This window comes from Esox lucius, chromosome 17, assembly GCF_011004845.1.
Source record: "Esox lucius isolate fEsoLuc1 chromosome 17, fEsoLuc1.pri, whole genome shotgun sequence".
In the NCBI taxonomy this organism is placed as follows: Eukaryota; Metazoa; Chordata; class Actinopteri; order Esociformes; family Esocidae; genus Esox; species Esox lucius.
In genome coordinates this window covers 28,245,111-28,261,977 of record NC_047585.1, presented here as the reverse complement: position 1 = coordinate 28,261,977, position 16,867 = coordinate 28,245,111, and the positions used below count along the sequence as shown (strand labels likewise).

At 40.4% G+C, this 16,867-nt stretch overlaps 2 protein-coding genes across 2 annotated transcripts; both read left to right on the top strand.

Annotated features, from left to right (window-relative positions):
* Nucleotides 1–4,625: 4,625 nt before the first annotated feature.
* Nucleotides 4,626–12,247, top strand: sec61a1 (SEC61 translocon subunit alpha 1). The gene is made up of 12 exons (XM_010881576.4): nt 4,626–4,986; nt 5,856–5,923; nt 6,031–6,096; nt 6,192–6,270; nt 6,518–6,649; nt 6,859–6,968; nt 7,328–7,481; nt 7,807–7,967; nt 8,222–8,419; nt 8,967–9,158; nt 9,440–9,516; nt 10,912–12,247. Exons 1-12 carry the CDS (start codon nt 4,980–4,982, stop codon nt 11,096–11,098), a joined length of 1,431 nt encoding a protein of 476 aa, XP_010879878.1. The 5' UTR covers nt 4,626–4,979; the 3' UTR covers nt 11,099–12,247.
* Nucleotides 12,248–12,459: 212 nt separating this feature from the next.
* chchd4b (coiled-coil-helix-coiled-coil-helix domain containing 4b) lies at nt 12,460–16,450 on the top strand. Its single transcript, XM_010881577.2, has 3 exons — nt 12,460–12,701; nt 14,872–14,970; nt 15,160–16,450. The coding sequence occupies exons 1-3, from the start codon at nt 12,680–12,682 to the stop codon at nt 15,489–15,491; spliced, it is 453 nt and encodes a 150-aa protein (XP_010879879.1). The 5' UTR covers nt 12,460–12,679; the 3' UTR covers nt 15,492–16,450.
* The last annotated feature ends 417 nt before the right edge of the window (nt 16,451–16,867 follow it).

Below are 16,867 nucleotides of genomic sequence, written 5' to 3'. Positions count from 1 at the left end.
ATAGTCCAAATTATTTGAGCTAGAAACTATTAGGATTAATCTATGAACATCCATGTAGTCTGTTCAGCTATGTAACACAAAAGATGGGCACCTATAATATTGTAATAAACTCAATTGGATAATATTTTGCCCACAACTTCAAAGTTCTTATTCATTTTTAACAGGTTTTTGCTTGGCTGACCTTTTGTTATGAAATTGTAAAAAAAATAAAAGTAATGCAACCCTTTGTCAAATAGTTTTCTGTCTAACTTGTAGGCCTTGTTGTTTTTATGAGTAAATGGTAGGGCAACCGTGCAGCTAAATAAGGGCTGGACATGAAAGTAAACGAAAGTATTACTTTTATGACAAGAGTCCCGATGACACACACCCACCCTATCGACAACCATACACTCATCCAAGCAAATCTGAGCCACAGGTACTGATTTTTGTGTTCAGTTACCAAAAACCCAAGCAGCAGCAGAATGGGGACAGGACACTCTGTGTACCTGTTTAGGATCACACTACCTTTACATAAAACCAAGTGACTACACAAACATGAAAAAATTGCTTTGCCTTTCATGCTACTGTTTCTACTACTTTTTCGCTTATCTGTCCACTACTACCATTACCTATGTACACCTTTATTTACAGGTATTAAGTATATGTATATTACCAGTGGAATGTGTAGATGAGCAATGAAGGCAAATGTAGTACAAATGGCAATACTAAATGTGAAGTTAAGGCAAACAGAGATGTGCGTGGACGTAACAGTTCTTTGCCACTGGCCTGACTACAGAGGTTGCGTGACCAGACTGTGACTGAAGTGAGTGAGTGAGGGTCAACTAATAGACTGTACATATGTAACAGGCATTGTGATATCATCTTGTCAGATGTAGAGCAGGAGGGCCCAGAAGCATCACTCCGGTCTGTTTAGGAGGCACAATGTGACCTGCACGTCTGTGTGGGCTGTCCTATTCCTGAGCCTATAGTAACAACACCATTCTCACATTTGGTTTGTATATTCCCCAAACTTTAACCACACGTCTTCCAATATGTCGAGTCGACATATTAACATGAAGTTAAATGTGTTCCTGTATTTCTTACCATCCCCTAGATGTTTCACCACTGAAACAAGAGGGATGCATTTACAATGAAGAGAAAACCATTGAACAATTTCATGAATGTGTTTTTAAAAGCTTTGATTTTAGAGAAATAATATAACTTTTTCTCAGTAAATTGTTCAATGTTCATTATATCAGTCTAAAACTTGAATTGAATTGATTGAACTATATTTAAATTGTATGGTTTGGGACAGCCACCTATCAATCATTGTGTCCTCAATTCTCCCTGCGCCTGTTTCCTGCCCCAGTTTCACATAGAGAGGGCAACAGCTCCGCATCAAATTAAATCTCCCTGCAATGTATCTCACTCAAAATTACACCAGTGCCAGTCAACTTAACTGGATAAACACATTACCCTGTTGGGCCATTACCTATACAGGGGTATTCAACTCTGGCCTTTGAAGCCAGTTCCAGCACATTTTTTAATTGCAACCCTCTTTTCAGAGACTTGTTTAGACCTGGGACACCTTGTGGGTGCAATTATTGATGAGGTAGAATAGAAAACCAGCACACTCCAGAGTAAGAGCTGATTGAGTAAGAGCTGAATACCCCTGAGCAATCAGTTTTTCTATGGAATATAGTCCCATTACTTCATATACAAATCAGGTGAAGTCATAAATGATGTTCATACAACAAATCCCAATGCTAGGAAAAGGACATTTCTCAAAAATGTCTTTACTGTTAAATTGTATTTCACAGTGAGTATAATGAGTTGGAGACAGGCGCAGGATTACGATGAACACAACAGGTTTATTTCCAATGAAACCACGCACTCTGAGGAGACAAGGGCGGCTTGTCAGCTAAAACCTAGCAAACATTAGCTAATCAACAGGCAAAGAAATGTAGCTATCTAGCTATTTTGTTGCAAGATTACTTTAAAAAAGCAGGTTTAGCCAAATTGTCACACCGCTATATTACATTACAATGACCTTTTGCGATACTAATAAAGCCATGTAGCTAGCTAGCTAATGTAGCTCTGTAGTCAATACAGTAAGAACTAGCAGTAGCCACATTCCCTCTCAGACAGGAAAAACACTGCAAGTAGCAAAAACATAGGCATTAAGTAAGACATTTTGCATTGTAATATAAAAAATTTACATAATGTATCTGCAGTAATAGCATACACAATCCCTAAAAAAAAGTCTCAGCATAACACCTCATTGGTGAAGGCAGTGTTATGGCTTGGACATGTATGGCTGCCACTGGGAACTGACCCCTTGTCTTCAATTATGACAACTGCTAATAGTGTAGTATAGTAGTGTACAGAAACATCTTGTCTACTAAATTACAAGAAAATGCCTCCAAATTCAATGCAGAAGGCATATTGCCATACCAACTAGGGATATTTTTGGGGCCAAAAACTGTTAAGTTCTCATGATTTAAATCCAATGAACATACATTAATATTTGTCAAAGATTATATTTTAAATAAAAATACCTCAAATCTAACAACTGAAGATGGCTGCAGTGCTGGCTTGGCAGAGCATTACAAGAGAAAATACCTAGCATCTGGTGTTGTCAATGAGTTGCCTAAACTCAAAGCATTAAGTTTGGTGCAAAATGAGACCAAATAATACACAAGTGCTTAATTTATCTATCAAAATACTTTCAATGACCTGAAGTACGGGGTCATTTTATACATTTTTTTAAATGTACACAGACACCCTAAAATCATACCTGGGAATCTGTACTTAAAACATATATTATTTTATTTCAAATCCATTCATTCAGCAAATAGAATCAAAGGAAAAACTTTTTAATTTCCAGATGATGGCATTGTAATTTTATCTCTGTGAGTTTGTTTTTGTCAGTAGGTCTGTTTGTCATGGTAGTTATTGGAAGATAGATAGGGAAGAAAAGGCAGTGTCCTCTATAGTTAGGAATGTGTTGATTTTCATTAGTAGTAATACTAGCTAGCGGGATAGAGAATGGGACAGATAGAGCATGGCGAGGTGTTTTTGATCTCCTATGTTTTCTTAACCCTTGGGGGCATGAGGTCAGCTGGGCAGGGACACAATGTTCCCCTGTCTAAAAAAAAAGAGAGAGGGAGAGAGAGACAGAGAGAGAGAGAGAGAGGGAGAGATGTTGGAATAAAAAAGGAGACAGTGTCTCCTGGTGGCTATTCTCAATCCTGAAGGCTATTATGTAACCAAACTGAAAAAACTGTCTGTTTTGAACTGTGTGTGTGTTTACATGCATTATATACATATGGTGGCTTGCTTTTTCTTATACAGTGAGACAGGTCCCAACATATACATGGAAACACTATGGTCAATACATAAGCATGTTGTTATCAATATATTGCATTATACCAGATAAACCACACCCTGATACATATTTGTGAGCTAGAAGCTTTTCCAATAACAAGGCCATTCTCTGGCTGAAAAATCCTGTCACATTTGAACATCGTAATTCTAAGAAATCCTCAAAAACCTGCTTGGGATATTTTAATGTTTTTCAGTACCAGTCTTCATATTTCACAACAATGTGCCTACTCCTGATGCACAGAATTATTACAGATTTAATCTGCCCCCTGTTGGATATATTTAATGCAATTTGACAGCACTACCTTTACGATTTTGAGTGGGACACCTGCTGGTGACATAAAACATTTCTGATGTCGATGAGACAAGGTTTATGGAAACAAATGCATCCTTGAGAGAACATTAATAGTCTGTTTTTGAAATGTTCATTGCCCTATGTTACATAATTATTTGTAGGCGTTATTTGGCTCATTTGCACGTTTTAATAACATTCGTAATGTATAAAGATTAAACCATAATATACACATCTTTAAATAACAATTAAAATTATCTTGGTTTATGTACTGAAGACAAAAGGCACCCGCCAAAGTAGCTCTGGTATCAGTAAATCGCTATGACGTAGTAAGAGTGATAGTTTAATAGCTATTTCAACACATATTTACATGTTAAATTAAGTGTCTGAAAAAAATACGAGAATATTAACATAAATTTGGGATGGCGTTTGCAAATTGTCATTCAAGTCCTCATTGGGAAAATCTTATTTGACTCCAAGAGACCCAAACCAAAGTTAAGTTATTGTAAAGATAAGCAGCAAATGATTCTCCAGTAGATATCTCCACTGACGATAACTACCTAATCAGAAAGAAAAAGACAATCGAGTCTAACCGATCATTATCGCGTCGAATCATGCATTTGCAGGCCAGCTAATCAATATTTCGATATAAGCTTGTTTTTGACAAAAAAGCGTTAGTGTGTATTTTTACGTGGTTGTAAAAAATTGCAATATGTTTTAGGATTTCAATTAAAGTAGCAACTACAGACGATGTATTTCCACTTCGTATGTGCAAGCCACTGAACTACGGTCTGAATGGGTCTGAAGCGTCACGAATATCGGTCTATTTTGCGCCTCTGGGTTTTTTGCGGGTTTTATGCTTCTATGCAACATATAATCGTGACGTCCTTGATGATATACCATGCAACCATTGGTTAATGCTTGTGAAATCTAATCAAGGGGACGTGAACATAGGCTGTGTTCGAGAGAATCAGAACCACAAAGTTAAATGGGCAAACGTTGCATTACTGACTGATCTATTAGTGTCGTTTCTTTTACAGTTTGTTTATTATTTTTCTGTAAGAGTCTGTTTTTATATACAGAGTCACTATTTATGATGCTGTGTTTAGTAACACAGTCAGTCGGCAGACCTTTTGATTTTTGCGAACACGACCACAGAGAAGGTTGAAGACGAAGAGCTTGGGTAGTGGTGACGTGTCTCTAAAGTGCCTTCTTTCCTGGGAGTAGCTAGAGCTTTCCATCCGTAGTAAGAAGACCGAAGAGACTCATTGACATACAGGGGGCCGCACACTCAAAGATCGTAGCTAAGGCTTGGGAAATAATCATGGGTAGTAAGTATCCACCACAATAACGTATAGAATACTAACTACATTACTATTTATTTAAGCAGGGAAGGTTTGATGAATCAGATGCAAGCAATTTAAAAAATAAATGTATGAATGGATCTATTAGCTATGAAGGCCATTTTCATTGTATCTACTGCCAGCTAGACTAGCTTAGTTAGCTAACGTTATTAGTTTAAATTAGGTTACATGTAGTTAACATTTAAGTTGCTAGCGATGAGCTGTCTGTGATTGTAAACATTCCGGTCGCAGTAACAAACTAGTTACAAAAAATTATATTTATTTCTTAAGTGTGTAACGCTCTAGCTAACATATCCGCTGTCTGTCAGTGGTAGCATGCTCACGTTAGCTATTTGCTAACACAGTAATTACCCTGGCTAGCTAACTACTGTAGTTGGTTAAGGTTTTTTGTCAACTACTTAATATCCAGTTATCTACATGAATTACCTTATATATCAACCAGTGTTACGGTTACATTGTAATTGGTATATCAGAGCTCGATAACTTTAGCAAACGCTACAAGTTATTTAGCATGCAGTAGAAGGCAAGCAGACAGCCAGAATAGTGATGACGACGCATAGCTAACACTCACTCAAACAGTATTTGCCACATAGCTTTCATTTTCATTGAATTCTTACTGAAAACCATTTGCTGGTATTCATTATGTTGTAATTGGATAAACGCTTTTGAATCGTAAGGTATTGTTTCATACTGAATTCGCCCAACTCCAAAAGAGAGATTTTGCATTACGTGTACCACTATGCCACGTCCTTCTATAATAAGATATTTTTTGGGGTTGATGTATGTTTATTATGATGTGCTTGGTATATAACGTACCTCCTTTTATCTGTTTTCAGTCAAATTCCTAGAGGTAATAAAGCCGTTCTGTGCGGTATTACCAGAAATACAGAAACCTGAAAGAAAGGTAAAGGGTTTACGTAACTTTTACTTACACCTTTATAAACGTGTTCATGTTATGTTGTTCTTACATTCACTGTTGCATTGATGTTTCACTGTAATTGTGTTCAACAGATTCAATTCAGGGAGAAGGTACTATGGACAGCCATCACTCTCTTTATTTTCCTTGTGTGCTGCCAGGTAACTATCTGCCTTCACGTTCACTCACTCTTTTCTAACATGTTAAATGAATGATATATGATGACACACCTGGATCTGTCACCTCTGTCCTCCAGATTCCCCTGTTTGGCATCATGTCATCAGACTCTGCAGATCCCTTCTATTGGATGAGAGTTATTCTGGCCTCCAACAGAGGTGGGTTTTCAACTAAAATCCTGTATCATTGGTCAAATGCTGAATTGCATTCTGGGTCAATATGTTCAGAGAAAATATTGGCGTTGGTAAGAAGAGCCTCACACTCTATGCAAGTCTCTAATGCCAATTTGATAAATAGGAGTGATTACTTCATCTGAATGGGAAAATGCTCTGCTTTAAAATTGTTGAGCCTCCCTAAGGCTCTGGTCTCCTGTTAACGTCCCTTGGGTCTATCTTGTCCACTCAGGCACCCTGATGGAGCTAGGAATATCTCCCATTGTCACATCTGGCCTCATCATGCAGCTCCTGGCTGGGGCTAAGATCATTGAGGTGGGGGACACCCCCAAAGACCGGGCACTCTTCAATGGAGCACAGAAATGTAATACCACAAACCCCAATTATTTCTAATTTCAGTTTTGTTGACTTCCTTCCAGGATTAAGCACTACTGTGAATGAAACCATATGTTTTCTACCCTCGCTATGTATAATATTTTTTATGCAAGCACTTGTTTTTCTATTCAAAAGCACTTTAGGAGCTGAATCTATTTATTATGTGTATCATTGTTAACACCTTGTTATTCCCTGCAGTGTTTGGTATGATCATCACCATTGGTCAGGCCATTGTGTATGTCATGACTGGCATGTACGGAGACCCCTCCGATATGGGTGCTGGAATCTGTCTGCTTATCATCATCCAGGTGAGCCCTCCTTCTCACACCCTGATTGCATTCCTCCTTCAGAGAACGAGCAAAGCAGACTAGGTGCAGGTTCTGTCATCTGGGTATTTTTAGGAGAGCTAAGTGGGCTGGTGAATATCAAAGTACCATCTTTGATATTGTTAGCATTGTTCTTTTTAATCTCCCTTCTGATCAGGGTGTTAGTCTTATAAAAAATGTCTATAGTGAAGTGATTGGGTGGTGGATATGCTCACATCCTATTCAGTAACCCATCCAACTGTCAGATGACTTCAATGACTGTATGAAGAAAGGGTATATAATGAGGAAGTCTGACTGGGTTCCAGTGGGAGTCTCTCTAACGCAGTTTTCTCTCCCTACAGCTGTTTGTGGCAGGTCTGATTGTGCTGCTACTAGATGAGTTGCTGCAGAAGGGCTATGGTCTGGGCTCTGGTATCTCCTTGTTTATTGCCACCAACATCTGTGAGACCATCGTCTGGAAGGCCTTCAGCCCCACCACAGTCAACACTGGCAGAGGTAAGAAACCAGATTTGGAATAAGGACAGCAGACCTTTTGGGTTTACACATGTTAAAGACAAAGATCAGAGTAATTGGCCACCAGGGGAAAATGTTAGTCTGAAATCCTGAATTTACCAATTAATCAGATGTAAACATACATCGATTTATGCAAGTGGTAATTTCACATCAGACCATGGCTCCTAGGCTGTGTATTGACAGGCTGCACAAGTCTGATTGTCCAGAGCTGATCCAGAGAGCCATGAAACTCCCAGGTACCAAAGTTAGCTAAAATGGTCAGTAGAAATGACGCTGAAGTCTTGACTGTTTTTTTCCATGTATTCAGGCACAGAATTTGAAGGAGCCATCATTGCTCTCTTCCACCTCTTGGCCACACGGACTGATAAGGTTCGTGCCCTGCGAGAGGCTTTCTACCGCCAGAACCTGCCCAATCTCATGAACCTCCTTGCCACCGTCTTCGTCTTTGGTGTAGTCATATACTTCCAGGTTAGTAACTGTCTTTATTGTCTGGCCTAAAGCAAGAGCAGTACCCCCCTCGAAAGCTACAAAATTATGTACATGTACAAGCTAAGTCACTTGTTAGAAAATATGCCGTTTTCAACAATTGGCAGTTTAAAAATATACACTTGCATTATTGTCACTACACATTTTCCATATTGTTTCTGTAGTTTTCGGGAGTGGCAGCCGCTAAATGAATGAAGGGAATCAACATGCTCTCTTTTTCTCCTGTCTCTGTCCAGGGCTTCAGGGTTGACCTGCCAATCAAGTCTGCCCGTTACCGTGGCCAGTACAACACTTATCCCATCAAGCTCTTCTACACCTCCAACATTCCCATCATCCTCCAGTCAGCCCTCGTCTCCAACCTGTACGTCATCTCTCAGATGCTGTCCACGCGCTTCAGTGGGAACTTCCTGGTTAATCTATTGGGCACCTGGTCTGTAAGTACAAACACCTTGTCTAACTCCAATGAAAGAAGACTTTCAAGATATTTCAACTTGATGTTTTTTTTTATCGCTCTCTTTGAACAGACAATTTAAAAGTGAGTGGTTTGGATGACATGGGTTACATATTGCCACAAACATGATATGGGACACCATGTTTTCTTTTCTTTATATTGGTGAATGCTATGAAGTTCTCAAAAATAGCTACACGATCAGTTGTGAGCCGCAACAGCAGGAGTTATCATGTAGAATCTAGATTAACAGCTCAACCAGGTGGACTTTGGGCAGGGATAAATGGGAGTCGCCAGGCCAGGTGGTCCTGTGGCATGTTCCTAGGGGTGGGTGAGTGTCTTTTGGAGGGGAAAACTTAAGATCCAACAGGAAAGATAAGACTGGATAAATTACACCAGGAAAGAGTGACCCTAGCCCCCAGGACATAGGTTCTTTTTGTATAGATACTGAAGACTGACACAGGTGGGACAGCAGACTAACCTGAGATGAGTCATATCCAGCAGTAAAGACTGATTTCTTTGTGTGTTTTCAGGACACTTCTTCAGGCGGTCCGGCCCGTGCCTACCCTGTGGGTGGGCTCTGTTACTACTTCTCTCCCCCGGAGTCGTTTGGTTCGGTCCTAGACGACCCCATCCACGCTGCCATCTACATCTGCTTCATGCTGGGCTCCTGTGCCTTCTTCTCAAAGACATGGATTGAGGTGTCCGGCTCATCTGCTAAAGATGTAAGTCCATTTGTTTGACGTGGGTTCTTAACTGTCAGTCTGGTTACCCAGAGTACTGCTTGTTTTCTGTTCTACCTGGTATTTAATTACATTCACCTGGTGTCCCAGGTCTAGGTCAATCCCTTAGTGTTAGAATGAATACAAGCTGTACTTTGTGTCCCAAGACCTGACGTTGAGAAGCATTGTGTTATGTATTCATGAACTAATTTGGTTTAATTTGGAACGAACAAGTACTTTAGATCGAGATCTCTGTAATGTTAATCATGTGCTTGGTCTCCCAGGTGGCTAAACAGCTAAAGGAGCAGCAGATGGTGATGAGGGGACACAGAGAGACCTCTATGGTTCATGAACTCAACAGGTATATTTTGTTTTACTCAAATGTAGTCAATCAGACATTTGTTTCTTTTTAAATAGCAGTGTATTAAGTTAATGGGATACTATGCTTTCATTGGAAGGGAAGAGGAAAATGCCAAAATAAGTACCAGGTAATTCTGGTACACAGATTAGTACCAACACTAATTAAAAAAAATATATTAAAACACCTTAACAGTTGACCATCTTTATGCTTGAACAAGGTATTTGGTAATCTACACAGTCACCTGTCCTTTATGTAAGCCTGAGCCAGCAGCATTGGTGGATGTGTCTGGAACATACATCTATTAATGCTCCCAATATTCGTTTTTGGAAGCTGAATATATTTTCGGCTAGCAAATGCAACCTGTGAAGAAGCATCAGGTAGAAACCTATTAGGGACTGGTCAAGTTGATGCTTGCGCATTTCTCTCAATTCTAAACCAGAACTATGTCTCTTATCTGGCAGTACATAAAAACAAATTGTAAATGCTGTTTTTTAGCATTTGGAATATTGTGTGTGTGCGCGCGCGTGTGCGTTTTATGTCTACTTATACTCATGGGGACCAAATGTTCCCATGAGTATAGTAAAACCAGAAATAATTTGACTCATTGGGACCTTTTGACAGTCTCCATCAGGCAAAAGTCAATTTCCGGCCCAGGGTTTTGGGTCAAACTTACAATTCATTTTAGAGTTAGAATTGGGGTTTCTTAAAGGTCCAGGTGTTGTTGGTTAAGGTTAGGCATTACATCAAGGTAAAGTTTTGGAATACATTTTACTTTATTGAGGTTAGGGTTAGGTTTAGGGTTAAGATTAGGGCAAGGGAGCATGCAATTTATATTTTCTGGTCCCCATGAGGATAGCCATACAAACCTGTGTGTGTTTTAGCCTTCTCTTGAACGTTTAGCTATAAAAATCCATATCATTGTAGATTTACCACGGTTTAATAAAACGCTTCAGGCCTGAGTCTGTATTGAGCTGTACTCTTGCCTCTGTTCTGGGTACATCCCCACAGCTCCCTGAGTGTGTATTGAGCTGTACTCTTGCCTCTGTTCTGGGTACATCCCCACAGCTCCCTGAGTGTGTATTGAGCTGTACTCTTGCCTATGTTCTGGGTACATCCCCACAGCTCCCTGAGTGTGTATTGAGCTGTACTCTTGCCTCTGTTCTGGGTACATCCCCACAGCTCCCTGAGTGTGTATTGAGCTGTACTCTTGCCTCTGTTCTGGGTACATCCCCACAGCTCCCTGAGTGTGTATTGAGCTGTACTCTTGCCTCTGTTCTAGGTACATCCCCACAGCTCCCTGAGTGTGTATTGAGCTGTACTCTTGCCTCTGTTCTAGGTACATCCCCACAGCTCCCTGAGTGTGTATTGAGCTGTACTCTTGCCTCTGTGTTCTAGGTACATCCCCACAGCGGCTGCCTTTGGTGGTCTCTGTATTGGCGGCCTTTCCGTGATGGCGGACTTCCTGGGTGCTATCGGCTCGGGAACGGGTATCCTGCTGGCCGTCACAATCATCTATCAGTATTTTGAGATCTTTGTGAAGGAGCAAAGTGAGGTGGGAAGCATGGGAGCCCTGCTCTTCTAGACAAACAACTGGCTGCCAAACCTTATGACAAAACCACCCTCTGAATGCACATGGATATATACCCCCAGATCAGTCTCACTAAACATTATTATTATTATTATTATTCACATAATTTGATGTCCATTTAAATAAAAATTTTTTTATCTGCACAATGAAATGTATTCTCTGGATGCTTTCTGGCATCTCCCCCTGACATGGTCCACAGGAGGTTCAGCCCAAACTGGTTCATGAAGCAGTGGTGGGACTGACTACATCCTGACATTCACAGCCTGAGGCCAGCTCCCCCTTTTAGACATACCACATTGCTCAACCCCTCTTTCAATTGTAACATTTTGCCTGGGCATGTTTGTCCTATCAGGGTGGAGAGGGTTGGGGGGGGGGTCCCTTTCCACGCTGAGACAAGAGCTATGTAGTATGCAAACATGTATACTGTACTGGGATGAGGGCAGTCCCTTTCCTACTAGACCTTTTTCCATACCTAGTCTACATAGGAAAATTATGGTTTTCTGCTCAAGTTCCATCATCTGTGAGGATATAGGCAAGTGTATATAGTATACCCTCTCAGCTTGGCCTTTTGGTACAAGCTTTATCTGTGGTGTTGATTTGATGGCAAGGGAAGGTTTGGACCAGACTCAGAACGATTCAGAATATAACCATGTTTCTGTCAGACATGTGACATGGGTTTTAAACAGGTGAAAGAGTGTAGGACTCTAAGAATGTGGTCCAGCTATGTCAAAAACAAATGTTTACCTTTTATTTTGTGAGTGTGCATTGCAAGAGTTCTGAAGTGAACCACCCACAGCCGAAGGTCCTCTGTTGAAACTGGCTGGATGGAGGTTGGGTGTGTTTAGGGAGAGGTAATCTTACTTTTGCCACGTTGATACCTGTTACCCACTTTGTTGGGGTACATTGGGTGAGCAAAGTTTTTGTTTGTGTTTTTTTATTGTCTGCTTTGAGCATGACTGTATTAAACACTTCCAGATGTCATGGATTTTGGTTTTCTGTATATAGCCATGCATCGATCTATTCTACAGTGTAAAATAACTGTTTTTTTGAATATGTAAAAAAAAAAAAAGAAAATGCTGTTCCGAACAAATGTATTCTGGGAAAAAGATCATTCTCAATAAAAACTCATTTTGGGGAAAGTTAGTGTTGTTTTTTTTCTGAGATTATACTGACATTTGCATTGCAACACACTTCAAGGATAGTCTGGTTGTGTCAGAAGGACTGTCCAAGACATGTAAGTACACATATAAAAGTGAAATAAGTACATTTACGGTTGTGTATCGAAACGCCAATTAAGGACACTTATTTGTTTCAGAGTTCATACAACAAACTGTCAGGAAACAAACCGGGCACCCAAAAAGGGGTCCTTCGTGCTTACGTCATGATGCGCCGACGGGAAACCGTTTAAGGGTTAAGTGAAAGATGAGGATGCAGTTACTGGTCGTTATTCGGATACCTAGATGTGACTAAAGATCAAATGTACTGTATGTTATTTTAATTTGTTGTATAACATCAATCAGGAAATCCGTGACACCTCGAAGGGTACTACAGGGCTGTGTATACCACACCGGCGAAATGTCCTCTGTCAAGGAGGAAGGTATGTATCTGTTACGTGCATAGAGATTGATAGAGGTGTCAGTTGTATTTATCTCTGCTGTAGCTGCGTCTGTTACAGCATTGGCAAAGCCCATGTTAAAGGAGTCCTTTTAACTAGTCCAGAGACCGGAACCTCAATACGCGACTGTTTTCGTTTTCCCGGTCAGTGTGTAGTCAATGAGGACCATGTCCACGTGCTGTTCTCATACGGCAGGGGTTGTGGAACCTGGTTGCATTACTATTGTTCAAGTATGTCAGTCAGGCTACGTTGGACTAAAAGTTCCTGAAAGTCCGTTATTGGAAACGAGACATTCGATACAATCATACAGCATCCATATTAGGAACATTATCATTCCTCCCCAGAAACTCTGTTCTTCCTCTTCCTTGGTCATCCGCCCTCCCCCGGTCAAACGTCACCCCTCCCTTGGTCAAGTATCCGCTCTCCCCTTGTCAAACATCACCAGTTTATGCTTCAGCCATCCCCTGGTATATCGTCAGCCGTCCCTTAATCAATCGTCAGTCCTCCCCTTGTCAATGATCAGCACTCCCCTTGTCAATCGTCAGCCCTCCTCCAGTCAAACATCAGCAATCCCCTTTGTAAAGCATCAGTTTAAAGTATACGATTTTTCCCAGCGAATAAAACGAGCAGAAAAACTGGAACTATTATCACATGGACTGCTAGCTTGTCTAAGGTAAGATCAATTTGAACATTGTGTTTTTTAGCTTTCATAATCACAAAATGTCACCTTTATTGAAATACTGTTGTATACTTGCTTAGCTAGATTCATTATTTTCAGTTAAGCCGTTCTACTAAAGAATTGACTATGCCACTGAATCTAGCTAAGCAAGTACACAACAGTATTTCAGTAAAGGTGACATTTTGTGATTATAAAAGCGCAAAAACATAATAGCTAGCACTTCTTCTGTATTGAGTCCATGTGATAATAGTTCCATATACTTTTGACTGATACTTCACTAAGGGGATTGCTGATGTTTGACTGGAGGAGAGCTGACGATTGACAACAGTAGGATTGATGATTGACAGGGGGAGTGCTGATGATTGACAGGGGGAGGGCTGATGATTGACCAGGGTAAGAATGACGATTGACCAAGGGAAGACTGAATCTTAAATGGGTGATGTTTGACAAGGCGAGAGCGGATACTTGACCAAGGGAGGGGTGACGTTTGACCGGGGGATTTTCCTACGTAACAATCCAACAGAAAAACCTGGTAATATCTGAAAATATATTGACTGAAAGGGTCATAATCTTTATACACCCATGTGGTAAAACTGAGTTTTCCATGGTTATGACATTTTTGGTACTAGATTTGTACTTCTGTTGAGCTCCACCTCCAAATTGGGTTAGTCCAGACTGGGCGAAATCTGTACCAATCACTGAATTCTGTGTTTTCCAAGTTTGGGCATTGCAAGTACATTACGGGTGCAGTAATGTATAGCATAGTAATAGCTCAGTACAGTGTAATAAAGTTTAGTTGAATATAGTATAGATAATTTAGAACGCTACCTTATTATCTGTACCATCCATTGTTCACAACCATCAAATCTGAATTTTGATATAATGTGGAAATCACTTTGAGAATATGTTTGAGCTGAAGTGGACTAAAATCCCATGATGCAACAGGGTCTATCTGGGTCGAACCCGGGCAGGGTATATTGGGAATCCATCCATATACAAGATCTCACCATCCCTGAGATCTTGTATATCGGTTTCATCTTCGATACGCACCACTTGGTCCTCCTTGGCTAGACATTTTTAAGCTTGGTTAAAGTATAGGTAAAAATGGACTGTGCAACATCGTGTACACTTCTGTAATCACAATGACAACAATATTGGGTTAATTGAATACTTTGTTCAAAAGTTAATGAGACTTGAAGAGCCAAATGTCTTTCCAATGTCCAAACTAAAACGACCTTCACCACAGTCATTGGTGGACCTGGGAGGACAAGCCACTATAAAAACTGGATGAGCAGCCGCCCTGGGGAGGGAGACTAAAGGCTGGAAACTGGTGGAACACATTTTTGCCAGTGTGTTGGTTATTACAAGAGGAGTAAACGTGAACGTCACAGTCTAGCGCCACAGTGAGGAACTGAAGGCAGGATTGTGTGGAAATTTGAACTGCCATGCCTCTGCCTCTTTTCTCTATTGTAGGCAAGGACCGTGTTATCTTTGTGACCAAGGAGGAACACCAAACACCAAGTAACGCTGAATTGGTGGAGGAAGATCCTGATGACCCGTACGAAGAACGAGGTGAGGTTAAATAAGACACACATCAATTCAAATACAAAGCGGATTGATCTGACGTCCGAGCTTAATGTCCCACTGTCTCACATGGTTATAATGGTTGGTAAATTGGCCAGACGTGCTGACCTCCATTAGACCTAATAACATGTATTTGTTCTCCTTTCTGGTAATGACCTTTTTTCCTTTTCCTCATAGGTCTGATTCTGCCAAATGGGGAGATCAACTGGAATTGCCCATGTTTAGGAGGGATGGCTAGCGGCCCCTGTGGGGCGTCCTTTAAGGAGGCCTTTTCCTGTTTCCATTACAGCAAGGAGGAGGTGAAGGGATCAGAATGTCTGGAGCAGTTCAGGGGCATGCAGGAGTGTATGCAGAGATATCCAGAACTCTACCCCGAGGAGGATGAGAAGGAGACCCGGGGAGAGCTCTCTGAAATGGAGCGCCATGACCAAGCCTCTAGCCCCGTCCCTTCATCTTCCATCCCTGCTGACACCCCCCCACCAACAACCGCCTCAGAGAGCTCTGTTTAATATTGAGAATGAGTCACAACTAGCTGTTTCTGTGGAGTTATGGAAGCAAACGCTGTTTTATTTAACTGTAACCCAGACTGAGTTCTTGTCATAACCTATGAGAGCCATGGAGTTCTGAATGGATGATTTTCTGATCTTTTTCTCCTTTGGGAACAAAACAAGACCATGTACTGTGATTTTTGTATTTTAAAACTGTAATTTCTTTTCTTTTCTTAATTATACTTGCTTTCTGTGATTTTTAGCCACTGTCAGTGAAAATAGTGCTGTTGAGCCAAAATGGGTCCCCAAAAATGCTGTGCTTTGTCCCGTGTGTTGATTTGCCCCATATCATTAAAACCACTCACTTCATGGTTATCTATGGAAGGATAGTGCTTCTATTCATATTATGCTGATGCTGTATTAACAACACATCCAGTTGAAAATGTAAGGAATTAACTATCTTTTATGGATTATTTTGTTGTAATCAGCTATATCTATTGTCGCTTGATACCTAGAAAAAGCTGTAATTGTAAAGAAAACACATTAGAATCTATTAAATGTCGGATATTCTTGGTATTTAATAGTTCATTTATGGCCTCTGCTTTGGCCTATTGGTTGCTGCTGCTATTGGACTTCAGAGACATGAGACTTGCATTTAACTGATCTACTTGACATTCATGTCTCATTAAAATAGTTTTACTGACTGAGATGGCACTCCAGTAGCCTGAGAATCAGTGTCTTTAGCCTACATCTCCATCCCGGAAATGCGTTATGTTTTAATAAATATGTTATTTGAAGAGACTCGTTCTCAGAGTGACTACACTGATTTTATATTATTTTTAAAGTTTGGTCTGCAGTGAATATTGAAATTATAATGAAGTGTATTATCATTTAATTACTGAGACATGTTTTTACATGTATTTCCAAGTGCATTTACAATTTACAAGCTATTTTAATAAAATTAATATTTTGGTTTTGAACATGTTAGGACTAATTTGTCATTCAATATTAGTGTTGAAGCTTTGGTCAAAGTCCATTTCTGATAGTTTTGGGTTGAATATTCTTTGTGTCTCTTCAGGCCAAGCTTGCGTTTAATCTATTGCTTAGCCAACCCTGTTTGGGGAAATCAGTGTGTCCAGGTTGATCAACTTGTCCTGATCCAGGGCCTGTAACAGGGTCAACTAAAGGTGATGCTGTGCCCACGTATGTCGGTATGCTCTTCCATAGTGCCAGCACTGCACCCTAAGACATGTACAAGATAAAGTTAGCTATAGCACAAACTTCATCTAGCAATTCTGTTTAGGGACCATTGATTACCCTGTCAAGTTTGACCCAAAACTTGTAAATCTGCAGTATGGAGATCCACAAAGGCTCTGTTATCTCTGGATTTCAGACCC

Coding starts and splice junctions, on each gene's coding strand:
- sec61a1 (XM_010881576.4), top strand. Junction 5,924..6,030: donor TACAGAAACCTGAAAGAAAG/GTAAAGGGTTTA, acceptor TGTGTTCAACAG/ATTCAATTCAGGGAGAAGGT. Junction 6,097..6,191: donor TTTTCCTTGTGTGCTGCCAG/GTAACTATCTGC, acceptor TCTGTCCTCCAG/ATTCCCCTGTTTGGCATCAT.
- chchd4b (XM_010881577.2), top strand. CDS start 12,680: ATGTCCTCTGTCAAGGAGGAAG. Junction 12,702..14,871: donor GTCCTCTGTCAAGGAGGAAG/GTATGTATCTGT, acceptor TCTCTATTGTAG/GCAAGGACCGTGTTATCTTT. Junction 14,971..15,159: donor TGACCCGTACGAAGAACGAG/GTGAGGTTAAAT, acceptor TTTTCCTCATAG/GTCTGATTCTGCCAAATGGG.